The 18,567-nt window shown below is 50.9% G+C and overlaps 2 protein-coding genes across 4 annotated transcripts in view; one reads left to right on the top strand and one right to left on the bottom strand.

Annotated features, from left to right (window-relative positions):
• Positions 1-5,511: 5,511 nt before the first annotated feature.
• Positions 5,512-7,858, bottom strand: SPR (sepiapterin reductase). The gene is made up of 3 exons (XM_039333860.1): positions 7,479-7,858; positions 5,993-6,283; positions 5,512-5,901 (listed from the first exon to the last, which is right to left on the bottom strand). Exons 1-3 carry the CDS (start codon positions 7,786-7,788, stop codon positions 5,711-5,713), a joined length of 792 nt encoding a protein of 263 aa, XP_039189794.1. The 5' UTR covers positions 7,789-7,858; the 3' UTR covers positions 5,512-5,710.
• Positions 7,859-12,823: 4,965 nt separating this feature from the next.
• The window catches only part of EXOC6B (exocyst complex component 6B), a 168,123-nt gene continuing 162,379 nt past the window's right edge, over positions 12,824-18,567 (top strand). For all 3 annotated transcript variants that reach the window (XM_039333912.1, XM_039333910.1, XM_039333911.1), the window contains exon 1: positions 12,824-12,975. In XM_039333912.1, coding sequence (XP_039189846.1) covers positions 12,878-12,975 — 98 coding nt within the window. In that variant the 5' untranslated portion in view covers positions 12,824-12,877. The remainder of the gene's footprint in view (positions 12,976-18,567) is intronic.

Below are 18,567 nucleotides of genomic sequence, written 5' to 3'. Positions count from 1 at the left end.
GTTCATTGGCTGGACTAGATGACTTCCAAGTTCCCTTCCAACTCTTGTTATTCTGTTCTATTCCTGGTAGGTCATACACCAAAACGGAACATAAGGAAGTGCCGAAGCGACAAGGCGAGTTCAACATCACAAATGGAGGCCAAACTGCTTCAGGGCTGCTCGGAGCGTTTGAGATGGGCTCGTTGGCTTTTGGGAATTCTTGCAAACCTTTTCAAAGTGTTACCCAAGAACTGGCCCAAGACCTGCCCCTGGGAGAAAGGCCACTATCCCTATCTTTACTGGTATGATCTGGGGGTTAAGGCATCAGGGTCAAAATGAGGAGAGGTGAGTTGTACTTCCACCTTGGTTAAGAAAGCCAGCTGGGTGACTTTAGGCCAGTCGCCATGAGAGAGCCAGTCCCTCTCTTTCAGCCCAACCCACCTCACAGGGTTGTTGTTATGCAGAAAATAGGAAGAGGGAGGAGTATTAGGTCTGGGCCAATCACCCGGAGACTGTGAGTTCTAATCCTGCCTCTGACGTGACATCTCTCCTAATGGTGAGAGCAGTCAACCAATGGGACAGCTTGCCTCCAGAGGTTGCGGGTGCTCCATCCCTGGAGGCTTTTAATAGCAGACTGGGCAATCATTTATCTGAAATGGCACGGGGTCTCCTGCTCAAACGGGGTTGGACTAGAAGACCTCCGAGGTCCCTTCCAACTCTATTATTCTAATCTAAGGCCAGCTGAAAGGAATCTGGGTTGAGTGAAGGCAGGCAAGGAAGGTGGCTGGGTCATCAAAGGCCGAGGCTGCTTCTCCCACGAGGGGGGCCTCAGCACCGGGGGGGGGGGCAGGGATGGCACAGCTCCCCAGGATGACCCAGGACCCCCCATTAGGCACTCACGGGCTGTTTCTGTATCACCCCACCAGGGGGCAGCCCCATCGCAAGGCTGACAAGTCCTCCAGCCGGCTGAGGTGGTCAGTCTTTGCGCAGCTCTGTCTCCTGCTGCCCACCACTCCTTCTCTGACCTTCTGACCACCCTCTGAGAGACACAGGATCTTGGAGGGGGGCTTCTTTGCCCCAGAGGAGCATGAGGGGCCCTCCAGCACTGGCCAGTTGCTGCCCAAAAGCCTGTTGGGACTTTGATCCCAGCCATATAGACTCGAGTTCACATGAAGCGTTAGTTACCACTCTACAAGGCTTTGGTAAGGCCACACTTGGAATCCTGCGTCCATTTTTGGTCACCACAATAGAAAAAAGACATTGGGACTCTGGAAAGCGGGCAGAGAAGAGCAGCCAGGGTGATTAGGGGCCTGGAGGCTAAAACATACGAAGAACACAGTAGTTGGGTTTGGCTAGTTAGAGCAGTGGTTCTCAACCTTTTTAATGCCGTGACCCCCAACCGGTCGTAAGTCGAGGACTACTCAACCGGTCGTAAGTCGAGGACTACTCAACTGGTGCAGCACCGTTGGCAGAATGGGACTTTTGGCGGGCTCAGCAGGGCAGAGACAGCCTGGACAATTCCTATTGGCTTTTGAAAGCCAATAGAATTAGACTCTATTCAAGAAAATCTATTCTCTTTCAAAAGCCAATAGAATAAAAGGGAGGAGCACAGCTAAGGAAAAGGGGAAAAAAAATGGCGGACTGCGTTGTTTGGCGACCCCCGTGAAATGGTCGTTCGACCCCAAATGGGGTCCCGACCCACAGGTTGAGAACCACTGAGTTAGAGAAAAGAAGGGCTAGGGCAGGGGCGGGGAACCTTGGCTCTTTTATGACTTATGGACTTTAACTCCCAGAATTCCTGAGCCAGCTATGCTGGCTCAGGAATTCTGGGAGTTAAAGTCCACAAGTCATAAAAGAGCCAAGGTTCCCTATCCCTGGACTAGGGGGTGACAGGATAGCAGATTCCAATATTTGAGGGGCTGCCACAAAGGAGAAGAGGGGGTCCACCTATTCTCCAAAGCACCAGAAGGGCAGGACAAGAAGCAACAGATGGAAACTAACCAAGGAGAGAAGCAACCTGGAATTAAGGAGAAACTTCCTGACGGTGAGAACAATTAACCAGTGGAACAGCTCGCCTCCAGAAGTTGTAGGTTGTTCATCACTGGAGGTTTTCAAGAAGAGACTGGACAGCCACTTGTCTGACATGGTATAGGCCAGGTCTCCTGCTTGCACAGGGAGTTGGACTAGATGACCTCCAAGACCCCTTCCAATTCTGTTCTTCAGGCCAAGCCAATTCTCCACTCACCCACCAGCCAAGAAACGCCCTCTCTGGGTGAGGCTCCTGGCTCTACTTGGTTGCTTTCCATCTCTTAGTCTTTCCTTAAAGATGGATTTCTTCAAGGAAAGATGGCTCTCCCTACCAGCCCAAGGAAGTTTCCTGCACACAAACTTCAGTTTGTCAACATCTTTTGAGGTGTGGCATTGCCCAATCGCAGCCAAAAGACAGAGAGCAACCCAGTTTGTTGAGCACGCTGGGTTGTTTATTTGGGGTCTTTTTTACTTCCTCACCAGGCTAATCTTCAACCCCCCCCCCAGGCTTTTATTTTGTGTTCTCAGTTTAAGCCTTTGTATTCGCTCCCTCCTTACATTTTTATTGGTTTATTTGCATTAAGCAGCCCAAAGACTTTCAGTCATTCGCTCCAATCCTGGCTGAACGTGGAAATCGTCTCTGGGATTTAGTCCAGAGCTCACGTAGGGCCTCGTGTCCTTTTTATCTTTGTGTGTTTCTTTTGATCAATTCTTGTTTATCTCACTGTTGTTTGTTGGGCTTTAGATGGTTTTAGATGTGACGACAGATGTTTGAAATCGTTCCAATTTATAGTCTTCGTAAGGCAGGGAGAGTCAATCTGATTGCAGGAGAATAGAAATGCGTTTAACAAATAAATCAGCCCAAAAATTGGAAACTGCCTGATTTTGGAATGGGGTTGGGCCAGCCAGTTTCCAGTGGATGAGGACAAGGAAGAGGGCTGAAAGCAAAGGGGGACGGAAAAGAGCCCCCCCAAAACCCTTGCAGAGAAAGAGAGAAGGGAAATAAGGGGCGAGAACAACAGCTAAGTGCTGCAGCGGATTCAAAGAACCCTATTCAAAAACAAGTATTTTCTGACCACCAATAGCCTCTGTGCAAAGAGACCTTTAAAAGTGTATCATTTGTGATGAGTGCCTGGTTTTACAAAATAAAAATTCAGTCAAACTATGGATTTGTATAGAAAATCCATTAAAAAAAAATAAAAAACAGGACAATAGACTTACACACACACACACACACACACACACACACAGAGAGAGAGTATTATATACAGGTAAACCACAACGGAGCCCAAAACTTATGTTGTTAAGTGACACACTTGTTAAGTGAGCTCTGCCCCATTTTACGACTTTTCTTGCCAGAGTTAAATGAATTCACTGCGGTTATTAAATCAGTCACACGGTTGTTAAGTGAATTCAGCTTCCTTGCTGACATTGCTTGTCAGAATGTTGTGAAAGGGGATCGCGTGACCGCGAGGACACTGCAACCGTCATAAATGTGAGTCAGTTGTCACATTTACATCTGAATGTAAATGACGTTAGCAAGGGGATGTGGCAGTCGTCATAAGTGTGAAAAAGATCATGTCACTTTTTTCACTTTTGTTGTAATTTTGAACGGCCACTAAATAAACTGTTGTAACTTGAGGACTACCTGTATGGTATCCCAGTGACACAGCAGGTGTTTTATGAGTAAGCTGCTATAAATTGAGCTGTAAATGGCATGCGCAGACACGAGCCTCCTTTCCAAGATCCGAAATACAAGCCCATCTGCAGCTTTTCTTTTGGCTCGGCTCAAAACGGGGTGGGCTTCATTCATCTCATCACTGCTGGCAACGAGAGGGTCTGTACATGCGTGTTTCTAGCTAAACTTTGCAAAAATAGCTCTCTGATCTTCAGAAAAGGCAAAAATGAGGCAGGCAGTAGCTTTAAATGTGTTTTCTTCTTGCATGAAGTGATTTTAAACCTCAACAAAAATAAAACTTAGAAAAAATGCTCGGAGAAGGAGTTCCCCCCCCCTAAAAAACTGTTTTCAATTCAATAATCAAAGTTCAAGGTTACATATGATGAATGCAATCAAGCAAAAGGTTATATAAATGATTAACTTTAGGGATTAGACAACGAACTTCCTCTGGCAGTTTGTGGGATTTGACTGTTTACTTGGACGGTTCCCTTAACTTAGTGTTTCCCAAACTTGACAATTTTGCTGGCTGTGGAATTCTGGGAGTTGAAGTCCACATGCCTTAAAATTGTCAAGTTTGGGAAACACTGCCTTAACTGAAGCTGCTGGTCAGCTCCCACCCGTGCATTATGCACACTGTTAACTCTTAATGTTGTATCTTCCATGTTACATCTTGATATGTCTGGATTGTGCATCCAACCTATCTTGTGACTATGTAGGGCAGACGGGGAGGAAGCGAACTGTCCTGGCTGTCAGGAAATTCCTTCTCAGTTCTAGCTTGCTTCTCTCCTTGACGAGCTTCCATCTGTTGTTTCTTGTCTCATTTTGAGTCTGAGCTCCTTCTACAGCCCCGTCTTCTTCAAGGGAGCCCAGCTCAGTGGCCGCTGGTGCAAAAAGAGCAGCAGCCATTGTGAAAAGGGGGTGCATGGTCAGATCCACCAGCCTTGGGCCTATACCAGGGGTAGGCAACCTTGGCTCTTTTATGACTCGTGGACTTCAACTCCCAGAATTCCTGAGCCAGCCTGGCTCAGCTTGGAAACCTGTCCCTTTCCCCTCAGCATGGCTGGCTCAGGAATTCTGGGAGTTGAAGTCCACACGTCATAAAAGAGCCAAAGTTGCCTACCCCTGGCCTAGGCCTCTTTATGACTCATGGACTTCAACTCCCAGAATTCCTCAGCCAGCCTGGCTCAGCTTGGAAACCTCTCCTTTTCCCCTCAGCATGGCTGGCTGAGGAATTCTGGGAGTTGAAGTCCACACGTCATAAAAGAGCCAAAGTTGCCTACCCCTGGCCTAGGCCTCTTTATGACTCATGGACTTCAACTCCCAGAATTCCTCAGCCAGCCTGGCTCAGCTTGGAAACCTCTCCTTTCCCCTCAGCATGGCTGGCTGAGGAATTCTGGGAGTTGAAGTCCATACGTCATAAAAGAGCCAAAGTGGCCTACCCCTGGCCTATACCTCATTCTCTCCAGCCGAGCCTGGGCAACCGAAGCGCAACAAGGGCTCCTCCACCCACATTGTTTGCACACCCGGGAGCCGCACATGGTGCTCTGAGTAAGGGCAGGGCGAGTCCCCTGCACCCCAACCTCGGCTAGCTTTACCTCTGGACCCACCGCACCTCTTCCTGTTCTACCACAGGTCTGCCTACTCCAGGAACTTCCCAACCTCGGCAACTTTGTGATGTGTGGACTTCAATTCCCAGAGTTCCCCAGCCAGCCACCACTCACTTCCTACCTGGCTATCACGGGATGGTTCAAGCTATTGTTGAAACCAAAGTTACCATCATCTACCCTGCGTAGAGCAACATTTTCCGCACATAACACAAAGGCAGCTTAGAGTAATTTTTCACTTTTCTTTGGCACACTCACAGTGAAGAATTTTGCAAAAAGCTTCCACAAGTGACCTCAGATACACAACTTCGTAGCGCAGCATTTGTTAAAGAAAGACACAATAATTTCTGCTCTTTTGAGAAGTGGAGCTCTCCCTCGGAGGGAAGGACCGTCCCGCGGACGCAGGGCCCTGGAGAGCTGTTTAGGTGTCGTAGAAGTCGACGTGGGCTCCGGATTCAAATGTGTCTGCAGCCAGAAGGTCCAGCAGCTTTTTGGCAGAGACGTCACATTCAATCAGCTTCCCGGATTCCTGCAGGCGAAGGAAGGTCTGCCGCAGCTCCGGGTCTGCCGAGAGGGTGCGGGCTTCCTCCTGCATGGAGGTGTCCAGGGGTCCTGCGGAGAAGGAAGGCCGGAGAGGAAAGGGCTGTCAATCACAGGGGGTCCCCAGGAGACCAAGAGGCTGCCGGGGGTCCCCTGGACTCACCCGGGGCGTAGTTCAGCACCCGCACATCCGGCTCTTCGGCCGCCAAGACCTGGAACATCATGTCACGGGCTGCCTTCCCCGTGCAGTAGAGGGTCCAGCTCTTGAAGGGCTTCAGGGCGCAGAGGGAGGAGATGTTGACCACCAAGCGGCTGAAGCCCGGCTGGGCAGGAAAGGCCTTCAGGATGGAGGCGGTGAGGCAGAGGGCGGAGGTCACGTTGAGGTTCAGGTAGCTGTTGACCTCCCCGGGCTCGGTGAAGTCAGAGAAGGTCTTGGAGACGTCGCCCAGAGAGCCTGGGAGAAAAAGGGTCCTGCTCATCTTCAGGGGAGACTGAGGCCCAGAAGGATGGGGGGAGGGGGAGGAAGGGGGGACGCAGGGAGTCTCCCCCCCACCAAGGATTCCTCTTGCTGTCTGCAGTCAACTGGCTCTTTTGTTTGAGGCTTGGGGGGGCTGCCAATTGCTCCTGGGTGCCAAGGCAGCCTCCAGACACCGACACAAGGCAGCGCAAATGGAGAGATTGCCCGCTGGGCATGGCAGGATCAACCCCGTTTCTGACAGCGGACCATCGCTGTGGTGGTGAAATCTTTGAAGCCATTTCACTGATTGTCCACAGAATTAATGCCAGCAATACTTGCCGAACCAAGCCGGGCCCACAAGAGACGGGGGAGGGGGGGAAGCATCTCGCTTTCCCCCAGAGACCCCCCAACCCTCACTGCCAGCCACGTCATAACCAAACTCCTCTGGATTAAGGGCACAAGATTCCCAAGCGCACCAGGCCGATCTTGACCCCCAAAATGAGCCGAGGTGGCGCAGTGCAGTACTGCAGGCCACTTTAGCTGACTGTGTTCAGCAAGTCAGCGGTTCAAATCTCACAGGCTCAAGGTTGACTCAGCCTTCCATCCTTCCAGGGTAGGTAAAATGAGGACCCAGATTGTTGGGGGCAATGTAAATATATATATATACGTTGCTTACTGGTGTACACCACTTAGAGAGTGCTTGCCCTTAAAGCGGTATATAAGTCTCATAAATAAATAAATAAATAAATAAACATCTGGAGCCAGTCCTGCTCCAGAGGTGGGTGTGGTAAGTCCCTTGCACCCCTTTCCTTTCCATCCCTGAAGCCCCCCCACCCACCGTTTAGTCTTAGTGAATCATAGCCGCCCCCCCCACCATCAGCAGCCTCCTCGGCCTGGATCTCCCCCCAAAGCTTCGCCCCCTCCCCTATCGTTCCCCAGGGCCCACGCGCCCACCCAGCAAGTATTATGGGCTGCAGGGAGCACGTGGCTGGCGGGGGAGGGGAGGCGTCGTGCCCAGTTCAATTGTTCTGGGCCGAATGAATGTCCCACCCGCCACAAGTGCAACACAATCTCCCCCCCCCCCGCCGCACCTGAGGCTCAGGCCCCAACGCCGAGGAACAGGCGGGGCCCCCGGACGCCCCCCAGGTCGAGCGGCGCCGGGATGGGCAAGCGGCGCCCGCGGGGCTCTCACCGGCGGTGTTGACCAGCAGCAGGCGCTGGAGCGGGCCGGCCTCCCGCAGCTCCCGCCCGGCCTCGGCCGCGCGCCGCAGCCCCTCCTCGGAGCCCAGGTCGGCGGGCAATCCCCGCACCAGCAACCCCGGCCGGGCGGCGCGCAGCTCGCCCTCCAGCTGGCCCAGCGGCCCCGCCGAGCGCGCCACCAGCAGCAGCGCCGAGCCGGGCGGCAGACGGGCGGCCAGCAGGCGGGCCAGGCTCCGACCGAGCCCCCGCGACGCCCCGGTCACGACGCAGGCCGTCCGGCCCCACGCGCGCCCCGGCTCCATTTCCCGCAGCTCTGCCCGCCGCTGCGTCGCCTCCGCTGGACGGGCCGGGCGGAGGGCGGACGGCGGGGGCGTGGGCGAGGGCGGGCCTCTGGGGGGGGGCTCTGGCCCGGGGGGAGCCGCAGGAACCGGGCCCGGGAGCTAGAGAGCAGTACCCCGGAGCCCGCGAGGTCTCCTGCTGGGGCAGGGGTTCGACTAGAAGACCTCTAAGGTCCCTCCTGCACTCTGCCGGGAGAAGGAGGCATCGCCCGGCGCCCCGCATCCCCTTGACTTGCTCCCCTGCTTCCAGCCGGCCTCGCTCTGCCGGGCGGCGCATCCCGGAGGAGGCGGAGGCCCGGGTCCCCGCATGAGGCTGCCCGGAGACCCTCCGGTCGCGCCCCCCCCCCCCGGCCAGGAAACTCTTTGGAGATGCCAGAGTCGCTGAGGAGGGGGAGTCTAGCGCCGGGGGGGGGGGCAACTGGTGAATCACCCCAGTGGGGGTAGGACAAGGATCTCTGGGCATCCGGGCCCAACTGCTTTGGGCTGAGACTCGGTTCTTCTGAAGCGGGCTGGGACCCCCCAGTGCCTTGGTGACCAGGCTTTTGCCTGAGGCAGGGGGGCAGAGGTGCCAGTGGGAAAGTCCGCCATGCCCCTGCAGACTTTTCGGAAAACCCAGCGAGTGGGAACCTGCTTCCCTGGTGGTGCTGAAGGATCCCTATGACAGGCTGTCATTCGGTAGCAATTTAATCTGCACTAGATTCTGGCCTCTTTCCAACACTTCATGCAGAGAGACGGCTACCATTTCGGATGCCCTAAAGCAGGGGTCCCCAACCCCCGATCTGCGACATGCCAGCCACAAAAGTACACACCCTCCGGTCTGCGGAAAAACCTCTCTCCACACAACCGGTCCCTGGTGCCCCCAAGGTTAGGGGCCTTTGCCCTAAAGGGATTGGGCGATGCCAGAGTTGGGTGGGATTGGGCGGCATATAAATTTTATTAATAAATAAATAAATAAAGGCCTGTTAAAGTGGCAGCCAGGTTCCCCCCTCCCCACCTCCTGTCTATCATACTCAGCCCTCAGTCACCCCCTTCCTGGCTCAACTTGGAGGGCATAATCTGAAGAAGGACAAATGATGGTTTAGAGCAAGGCTCTCTGTGGCAGCCCCTCCAATGCTCACATGCCCTGGCCTGGCTCTATGGATACTGTACTGAACAAGGACTGTATTCAGTAGCCAAACAGATTTTAATTCAGCGTATCACATAAAGCAAATCTTTGCTTATCTGCTGATTATGAGATACAGACTGATGATTATGAGATAACAGTGTTTGAGTGAAACATGCTTAAATTAACTGTAGTGAAATTCTGCAGTTTCCACAAGAACAGAGAATTCGGGATCAGGTCCCAATGGAAGAAGCAGGCTTTTGTCTCCAGTGCCTCAGTCCTTGTGTGTTTTTATGCCAACTGGCTACTTTTCGCATCAGCCTGACTTTCACATCAGAGCAGTTTGACAGCATCCTGGATCTGCTCGAGCTCTCTCTTTTTCTGAGGTTCTTCCAAGATGCTGTCTGAGTTTGAGCAGCTAGTTTACACTTCTACCAACTCTGCTCTTATTTTGTGTGCAAGTACAAGGATGTTTTGGTTCTTTTCTTTAATAAAGTTTGATCCAGTTCTCTCTTGTGAGATTGCTCTGTCTCCTCAAAAGAAAGAATAGGAGGAACAAAGGCTGATGTACCCGGTGCTGTGCCTCAGTGCTAGAGGGCCGTATGTATTGAGAGTTTATTTCCTTTTTGAGCTCCGCAGTCTGTCTCTTTCACACACTAGTGTTGGGGTGGACAGTCAGTAAGTGAATCTCCTAGAAGTAGGTGGCGGCACCAGTAACGGCGAAGGCGCCCATCAAGGTGGGATGTTAAGACCTCCAGCTTTCGGTACTCTATTTATCACAGGCAGATTAAGGAATAAGCACTTGAAAAATATTTTGCAATTATTCCTCCATCATGATGACAAAGTTGCATTTATTGCCACACATGCTGCTCCCCTAGGGCAGTGGTTCTAAACCTTTTTAATGTCACGACCCCCAACGGTTGTAAGTCGAGGACTACTCAACCGGTCGTAAGTCGAGAACTACTCAACTGGTGCAGCCCCGTTTGCAGAATGGGACTTTTGGCAGGCTCAGCAGGGCAGAGACAGTCTGGACAATTCCTATTGGTTTTGGAAAGCCAATAGAATTAGACTCTATTCAAGAGAGTCTGTTCTATTGGCTTTCAAAAGCCAATAGAATAAAAGGGAGTAGCACAGCTAAGGGAAAGGGGAAAAAAATGGCGGACTGCGTTGTTTGGCGACCCCCGTGAAACGGTTGTTCGACCCCAAATGGGGTGCCAACCCACAGGTTGAGAACCACTGCCCTAGGGATTAATATCTCAGCAGCTCTAATGACCTGGTGGGCAAAAAGGGTTGGCAAGCTAAGAGTCACCTGTACTGGGGCTGAGGGCCAGGGAAGCCAACCCACCCAGGAGAAGAAACTGCAGAATCGGCAGCTGTGGAAGCCCCTGCAAACCCTGTGGGTTGTAACACAGAGAGAGCTTCAGGTGAGAGACGAGGAGGAATCTCCTGGCTGTGTAGTGTCAACCTATGAAACAGGCTCCCGTGTGCGGTAGGTGAGCCCTTCCTTGCCGGAGGTCTTCAGAAGTAGCTAGTCCAGTGGTGGCGAACCTATGGCATTCAGAGCCCTCTCTGTGGGCACGGGCGTCGTCGCCCCAGTCCTAGGTCTTCAGCTGGGTTTTATAAAACCTTTTCGCTTTAGGCCTCCGCTGCCATGTGCAAAAGAAAAAAAAAGGTCCAATCAGTCAATTTCAACTCGCGGGAAAAAAAAGATCTTGCAAAGTTGGAATTGACTGATTGAACTTTTTAGTCCCACTCTGCCGTTATCACCGCAGCCATGCCCACCCAATGGGCCACACCACCATGTTGAAGGAACAAGAATGTACTATAGAAATATGGAAAGAGAGAAGGAATGGAAAAATAGAAGAAAGTGGGAGGTGGATGTTGCAAGATGGGAGACGGATGTTGAAAAGAAGGAAGGGAAAAAAAAACAATGGCTAGAACACAGAAGCAACCACTGAAAGGGGGTCGCAAGGGGTGTTTGATATTTTCTAAAACAGGATGGTTGTATTTATACTTTAGTTAAACAAATCTGTGGTAAATACAAGTAAATAAAAAGCTTTACAACATTTAGTAGTGAGGCCATGTCAATATAGGCCTCAACTGGAAAGTTGTTTTTGTTTCTTTGAAATTATGTATGGGAGGCTTTTGTTACATGAAGGTTCAAGAATATCAATGAAGAAGAGAAGAAAGTTACTCAGTATTTGCATAATCTGGTGCAGGTTTTGTCTTCTATCTCAATACAGGCCCAGGCTACCTTACCACCTGTCTCTGGCCATTGTTCCTGGAGAGTGGGTTCAGGTGAAAAGAACTGTCACCTAGAAATATCAGTCCTGAATGGTCTCAACCATGCCAGGTCCTCCTGATTTAAGGAATCAAGGTGTGAGTCCATGGAAAGTCCCATCATATCCTCTCCTGTGACAAGCTCAGCAGTTGGACAGCCTGAAAATGAAATTTCAACCTGCCTCACCTGTTGGACTGTTTCCATCTAAGTAGGATAAAAACTTCAATGGATTGGACTACCATGGAAATCGTGTTCCTAGAACCTGGACTATGTGTTGCAATATTTTTCTTCTGCTACTGTTGTTTCCTTTGTACCTTCTTTGGTAGAAGGAAGGACCATGGGCCCAATACTTTAAGGAACATTGGGGAAAGAAGAGGCAGAATATGAAAACTTGCTTGCACAGGAATCTAAAAAAAAATATAGGGAGTTATGAACTATTAAAAGTATAAAAGAATAATTCAGGTGAAAAAAAAGGAATTGAGGGAAATAAAAGTTATTATTTTATAAATTGTAGAAATAATTATAGAAATGTAATGCCAATATATGAGACTGTCTATTTAAGACAAATGTAGTGTAAATGTAACAATGCAATGCCAATGTATGAGAAGGAATGTTTACTGCTTCCTGCCTATGTAGAGTGACGACAAATGGTAATCAGCAAAGATAATGAATTATGACCCGATGGACGGAAATTGGAAGGAAATTGTCAAGATGAACTATTAAGTGTAAAAACAACTTCAAAAAATGGCTATGGAGTTGAAAGAGCTTAGATGTGACGTGCATTGTAAAAAGTATAAAATGCAAAGCTTCGAAACTGTTGCGCTCCTGGAACCCAATCCATTGGGAAAGATCCAGGAGGCCGCGTTTGCAAATGCCTCTTTTTTTCTCTTCTCTTTTTATTCTTTTTATGTTATTCTCCAATAAAACTTTGTTTTGTTAACCAGACTTGTCTTCGTATTGTAAGTATGAAAATTTGGGGTTTTTACATCTCACAATCTAGGAGTAGATCTACTCGGTACTTAAATTTACACTGAAGAGCTATGGGGTAGTAAGAAAATCACAATTTTCACAGAGAAAAAAAATCCAGCTGGATTTCAGGAAGGTGCTGTAGGTCGGGGGTCTCCAAACTTGGCCTTTTGACTTGTGGACTTCAACTCCCAGAATTCCTCAGCCAGCCATGCTATCTGAGGAATTCTGGGAGTTGAAGTCCACAAGTCATAAAAGGGCCAAGTTTGGTCTAGAGAGCCCGAGAAAGCCTTGGTGTCAAAAGTAATTATGAGGAGGAGGGTGGGGCAGGACAGACGTGGCGGGGGATGGACTTGATGACCTCTTGGGACCCCTTTCCTCAGTATTAACCTCCATCGAGAAAGGGGGGGAAAACTCGGGGGAGGAAGAAGGTCCTGAGAGGTCATGCACTCCAGCCTCTGGGCAAAGGATCTCACCCCCCGCCGCCCCCCGCATTCCCAGCGGCGGCGAGGCGGAGGAGCCCGAAGCCGCCAGGAAAGGCCCCGAGGCGGAACGGTCGGGCGGCGGGGCCTGTTTCCGGGGGAGGAGAGGAGAGGGCGCTCGCTCGTGCGTGCGTGCGCGCGTGCGTGCGGGGCGTGGCGCGCGGCGTGGGCGTGGCCGGGCGGCGTTGCCATTGCGACGGCGAGGAGCGGGCGCGGCCCGCCATGGCGGAGCCGGAGAGCCTGGAGGCGGCGGCCGAGCACGAGCGGATCCTGCGCGAGGTGGACAGCACCGACACGGCCTGCCTCGGGCCCACCCTCAGGTGCCGCCCCCCGCCCCCCCCCCGCGGAACTCCCCGCCTCGGGAGCCGGTACTCCGAGGCGGGACCCCCCCACCGCCCCACGTCCCCCGCGGGTCCTGGGCGAAGGCGGCGAAAGGCTCCGGGGAGCCGAGGGGCCCGAGGCCCGTTTAGAGGGGCCGGGGGGGCGGAAGACCCCGCCGGGGAGGGCTCGAGTCAGAGGACCGGCTGTTCTGGGCGGTGGCTGCCCCTCCCCCCGCTGCCACCTTGACTTTTCTGACCGGGCCCGGCCCGGAGGAGGGTGGGGGGGCTCCCTCCCTCCCTGCGTGGCTTCTGCGCCCCCCCCCCGCCCTTCCCGGCTCTTCTCCCTCCTCCGCTGGGCTCGATTGTCCTTTCTCTGCGCGAGGCGTCCGGGGTCCCCGGGGGGGGGCAGCCCCTGCAGGTGGTATGAACGGATAGATGAGCTCTGGGGTCTCTTTTGTCCTGTCCACGGCACCCATTAAAGCTGAGATGTGGTTGCTTGCTGTCGAAGTACACACATCCATAACACACCTTGAAACAGGCTATATGCAACTACTACACCCTTACATGTGAGTAACATATAAACATTAATCACTGTGTAAATATTAATCACTGGATGGATAACAGTGGCCATCCTCCTCCCTCCTCCTCCTCCTCTTCCTCCTCCTCCTCCTCCCCCTCCTCCTCCTCCTCTTCCCCTTCCTCCTCCTTCCCCTCCTCTTACTCCTCCTCCTCTTCCTCCTCCTCCCCCCTCGCCCCCCCTTGCTGCCCCCTGGGCCATGGGAGGCCATAGGAGAAGCAGCCCTGGCTCCTGTTTTGGGAGCCCCGACAGTGGCTGGGGGCCAGTTTGGAAGGGGGAGATTAATGGGGAAGAAGAGCCAGCAAGAGGGAGCCCCACTTCTGCATTTCTGGCAGCGGCTGTCCTTTGCCCCGCCGGGGCCTCCTCCCCGGCCCCTTCCCTGCCCTTGGGTGACCTGGTGGGACCTGGGTGCCTGGGAAGGTGCCTTGGCTTGTGGGAGAGGGGGCGACGGCCTCGTCTGGACAGCCTGTCCGTGCCTGTCTTTTCCCGGGATCTCAAATATACGGTCCAGCCTCTGCTTCCCCTCAGTCTGCAAGAGGGAAATAATCCTCCTGGCCTACAGTTATGAATCATAACTTTAATTTTATCCCTCTGCGTGGCTCATCGTCCTGTTTTTCTGCTCCGGGTAACGTCCCTCGGGGAGCACTTCCTGGCAGGGACGAGAAATTTTTTTCTCTCCCTTTCCTTGAATTTAAACAGTGTAATGTTCCTTCTTGCCTACCGTAATGTGTGTTTCTTTTTCATGGTTTTGTCCAAAAGGACGAAAACCACTGAATTCACTTAGGCCGTATGGTGTTTCTGGATGGGAAAATGGTATTTCGTTTTGGAATCTGCGTCTGTATCTGTTGGGCACCACAGAATGAGGGATTATATTGAAGGAGAGGGATCTGGGGATGTCTCCCCCTTCATTCAGAATTAGATTTCCTGGAAGGAAAAACAGTGATATAACCAGACCTTTGTTGGCTTTTCTACAGACCCTCTGCTCTTCAACCTCCCGTGGATTACAGGCAGTCTTCAGGTTAAGAAAGAGTGCAGTTTGTAAATTTGTCCTTAACTCAGATTTGTATGCCAGGAATTCGTAGTTACGAACAGCCTGCGTATTACTAAAAATGGCAGATGACCTTCCTTTCATGAGTAGATGAAAACAGCCTCTGTATTAAAAACTTGCTGTTTCAGTGGTCTAGGACAGGGTAGGCAACCTTGGCTCTTTTATGACTGGTGGACTTCAACTCCCAGAATTCCTGAGCCAGCCATGCTGAGGGGAAAGGGAGAGGTTTCCAAGCTGAGCCATGCTGGCTCAGGAATTCTGGGAGTTGAAGTCCACAAGTCATAAAAGAGCCCAGGTTGCCTACCCCTGGTCTAGGAAAACAGTGTGCATCTTCAGCAGTTCATCTGTTCGAGGAAAAAGAATGCCATCACCTGTTAGTACAGTAACACGCAGCCTGGTTGTAAATACGAATTGTCCATATATTGGACATTCTTAAGCCGGAGACTGCTTGGAATCAGCGTTGTCCCTTTTACATCTGGAAGTGAGACTTCTCAGAGGTGTCCTGTGCAGCATATGAATGGACTATGAGCCTGAGAATTCAAATCCCCACAAAAAGGGGTCAACATATAGATAAGATTTCTTAAATTGATGCTACTTGTACCCGGAGAGACCCAATATAGGATCACACTGGTTCTATAGTGCCCCCTAGTGGCCAGTGCCAAATACAAGAACTTGTGAAAAAGCTACATCTCCCCCTCCCCTTGGTGGGGGGGGGGTCTTCAGGACTCTAGATCAGGGGTCTCCAAACTTGGCAACTTTAAGACTTGTGGACCTCAGCTCCCAGAATTCCTCAGCCAGCCTAGCTCCGTAGACAGTGCCGGGCACAAAACATAACAAACATTAAAACCAGCAGGGTAGCTTTGAGTGAAATACTGTACGTTGAGTATACAGTTTGCTGCATAATGCAAGGCTTCTTAACGTATTGTTTTTTCACAAACTCTTTTCATCATGACCATCATTTATTCGTGATCCCTGTGCTGGCAGAGCTGCTTCAGTCAATGCTTTTAATTCATTAGTGGTTTTACAATGGCTCCATTAGGGCGGTAGGTGGATGGGTCTAGCCCCCCCCCCGCTCCTGTGCCTCTGCTTGACATTGACGAGACCTCAGTCCGTTACACCTGAAGGGTTTTGCCTCCTAGCACACCTCTGGCACAGGTAGTCCTCAACATATGACCGCTATTGAGCCCCCACATTTCTGTTGCTAAATGAGGCATTGTCCCATTTTATGATCTTTCTTGCCACAGTTCTTAACTGAATCACTGCAGTTGTTAAGTTTGTCAGATAGTTGTTAACGTGAACCTGGCTTCCCCATGGACCTTGCTTGTCAAAAGGTCACAAATGGTGATCACGTGACCCCCCCCCCAGACATGCAGCCATCATAAATAGGAGCCAGTTGCCGATCATGTGACCACGGGATGCTGCAACGGTCGTAAGTGTGAAAAAATGGCCCCAAGTGGGAAATTTGGGTTACCTAAGGCTTGAAAATTATAAATATTAAAGGTTAAATTGGAATGCTGATGAGAAATTAAAAAAAATGGGTAAAACTTAATAATATGGGGTGTCTATGAAGATTGAATTTAACTAAGATACATATAAGCTAAAAATTTATCGATCAATGTGATAATGACGTTTTTATTGAGTTGATATAATAAGAATTGCACCAGCCTTGAATACGAGACAGTAAAGGTTAAGGGAAAAAGAGCAGAAATATTGGATGTTGTAACAGTGAGTTGTAACAGTGAGAACAATTAATCAGTGGAACAGCTTGCCTCCAGAAGCAGTAAATGCTCCAACACTGGAAGTTTTTAAGAAGAGACTGGACAGCCCTTTGTCCGAAATGGTGTAGGGTTTCCTGCCCGAGCAGGGGGTTGGACTAGATGACCTCCAAGGTCCCTTCCAACTTTACTACTACTATTATTATTATTATTATTAACCTGAGATTTGTACTAAAGATTTCGTTACCGAACTACTGATACCCAGTCACCAGGTTGCTTTTTAAAGACTTAAATGTAAAATTGGAAAATTAATAAAATATTTAATAAATAAATACGAGCCAGTTGCCAAGCACCCAGATTTTGATCAGGTGACCAGGGGGATGCTGCAGCGGCCATTAAGAGTGAAAAAATGGCCTCCAGTCCCTTTTTTCAGTGCTGTTATAACTCTGGTCAATAAACGAACTGTTGCATGCCGAGGACTGCCTGGGACCTAATAAAAACCAGAAAATCCAGAAAACCGATAACCCCAAAGCAGAAGAAACCGGCCCTGCAGCCGTTCTTGCCCGACCTCTAATAGATGGGCAAGTTTGAGGGAGCTTTGACCACGGTGCTCTCCGTTTCTCAAATCCTGGCTTCGGTTTTGAGGTCGCCAGTTTCCGTCCAGGCTGCGCAGGGTCGGTGTTTGCCTTTTCAAAGGGGCACCTGCAGAAACCCCCCTTTTGCCGAAGGAATGACACTGCAAAGGGAACGGGCATTTGCGTGGCTTTTTTGTTTTTCTCCTCGGCTGGCACACAAACGTCTTTTTCAGAGAGGTTGCGGGAAAGAGATCCGTAAATCGCTTCTCTAACAATGATGAGCATGCTTTTCCTTCTGCTAAAGGGTGTCTTAATGGCAAAAGTGGCCCTAATCGTTCGGGCTGCCCGTTGAACTCTATCGGAGTATCCTTTAGGTAAGTCCTTAGGTCAGGGGTCTCCGGCCTTGGCCACTTGAATACTTGTGGACTTCAACTTCCTTCTTCGGTTTTTTTCCTGTGCTTGACCGGAGCTTCTTCGCCCGCCTTGGTTGGTCCTTTGTTGCTCTCTCTGTTTTGCATTCAGCCCACCGTCCCTGCTCGCACGGGGCCGCTCACGTCTGCCTCGGTCAGTTTCCACAAACACTTCTGAAGAAACGAACGCCCGTTGCGTCCGATTTCCCCTGACAGAATATCCCAGTGGTTTATTTGGAATCACAAAGTGGATAGTTCTTTTTGTGTTTTCTCCCCCCAGAAAATATTCATCTTTTGCAGCCTTTTCAGTTTTCTTCCTGCCCAGACTTCACAATTTGTCTACTGGTTTCCCATCTTGAGTAAACATTCTTGCATGTACGCAGGTTGATCTGTTTGCTCCACTGGAACTGCTTGCCAATTGTTCCGCTTTCTTGGGCACAGGGATCTCCTGCCCTGGACGCCTCACTACACCAGGCAGACTAGTCAATATGTGGGTTCACAGCCAGCAACGCCGCATCTTTTGCATGCAGAAATCCAGATACATTCGTGTTCCTGATTTATTGAAAACATCCTTTATACCAGCAGTGCCCAATCTTTTGGGCGCTAGGCACCAGTTCTGTTGAGGGTGGGTTTTTTCGTGGACCGGGGTGAGTGAGCGTACTTTAGTGCGCTGTCTGGATCCCGTGCGTGCACGGATGGGGCTTTGCTCACTTGCAAGGCCTGGTTCCGGGTGGGCCATGGGCCAGTCCATAGCCTGGGGGTTGGGAACCCTCTGCCTTGTACAATCATCCCCAAATGCATTAATCTGTCAGTGGGACATCGCTGATTCTAACCCTTAGTCACTGCTCCAGGGTGAGTTACTTGCCAAAATCCCATTGATCGTCATAGTTGCTTTTATTTTTATAGTGTTTAGCAGCCAAGCTTCAGCGGTGCTTGTACACAATATTCCATAGCTCAAGGGCACGCATTTTCAGACGTTCCCTTCTTAATTTGGATTCCTGCATTTAGAGTGTGGCCCGCAGGGGCTCAAGGGCCTCGTCCAGCTCCTTGTCCAGCTCTCCGACCCCGGGGCATTTGATAGACGGCCTTCAGGAGGCAGAGCTACAAAGCACCTGCCCCAAGCCTTGCCTGCCTTGGAGCCCCAAATCCTGACCTTTTGTATTAGCTAAAACTGTTAAGTTTTGAGAGAAGAATTAAGAATAAAAGCCACACGGACATTAAAAGTGAACAAGCTGAACGAACAAATTGGAAGTAGGTTAGTTATTCC

The sequence above is a fragment of the Crotalus tigris genome, unplaced genomic scaffold (assembly GCF_016545835.1).
Source record: "Crotalus tigris isolate CLP2741 ecotype Arizona unplaced genomic scaffold, ASM1654583v1 scf7180000024513.1755786, whole genome shotgun sequence".
NCBI lineage: Eukaryota > Metazoa > Chordata > Lepidosauria > Squamata > Viperidae > Crotalus > Crotalus tigris.
This window is presented reverse-complemented; position numbering and strand designations above follow the sequence as displayed.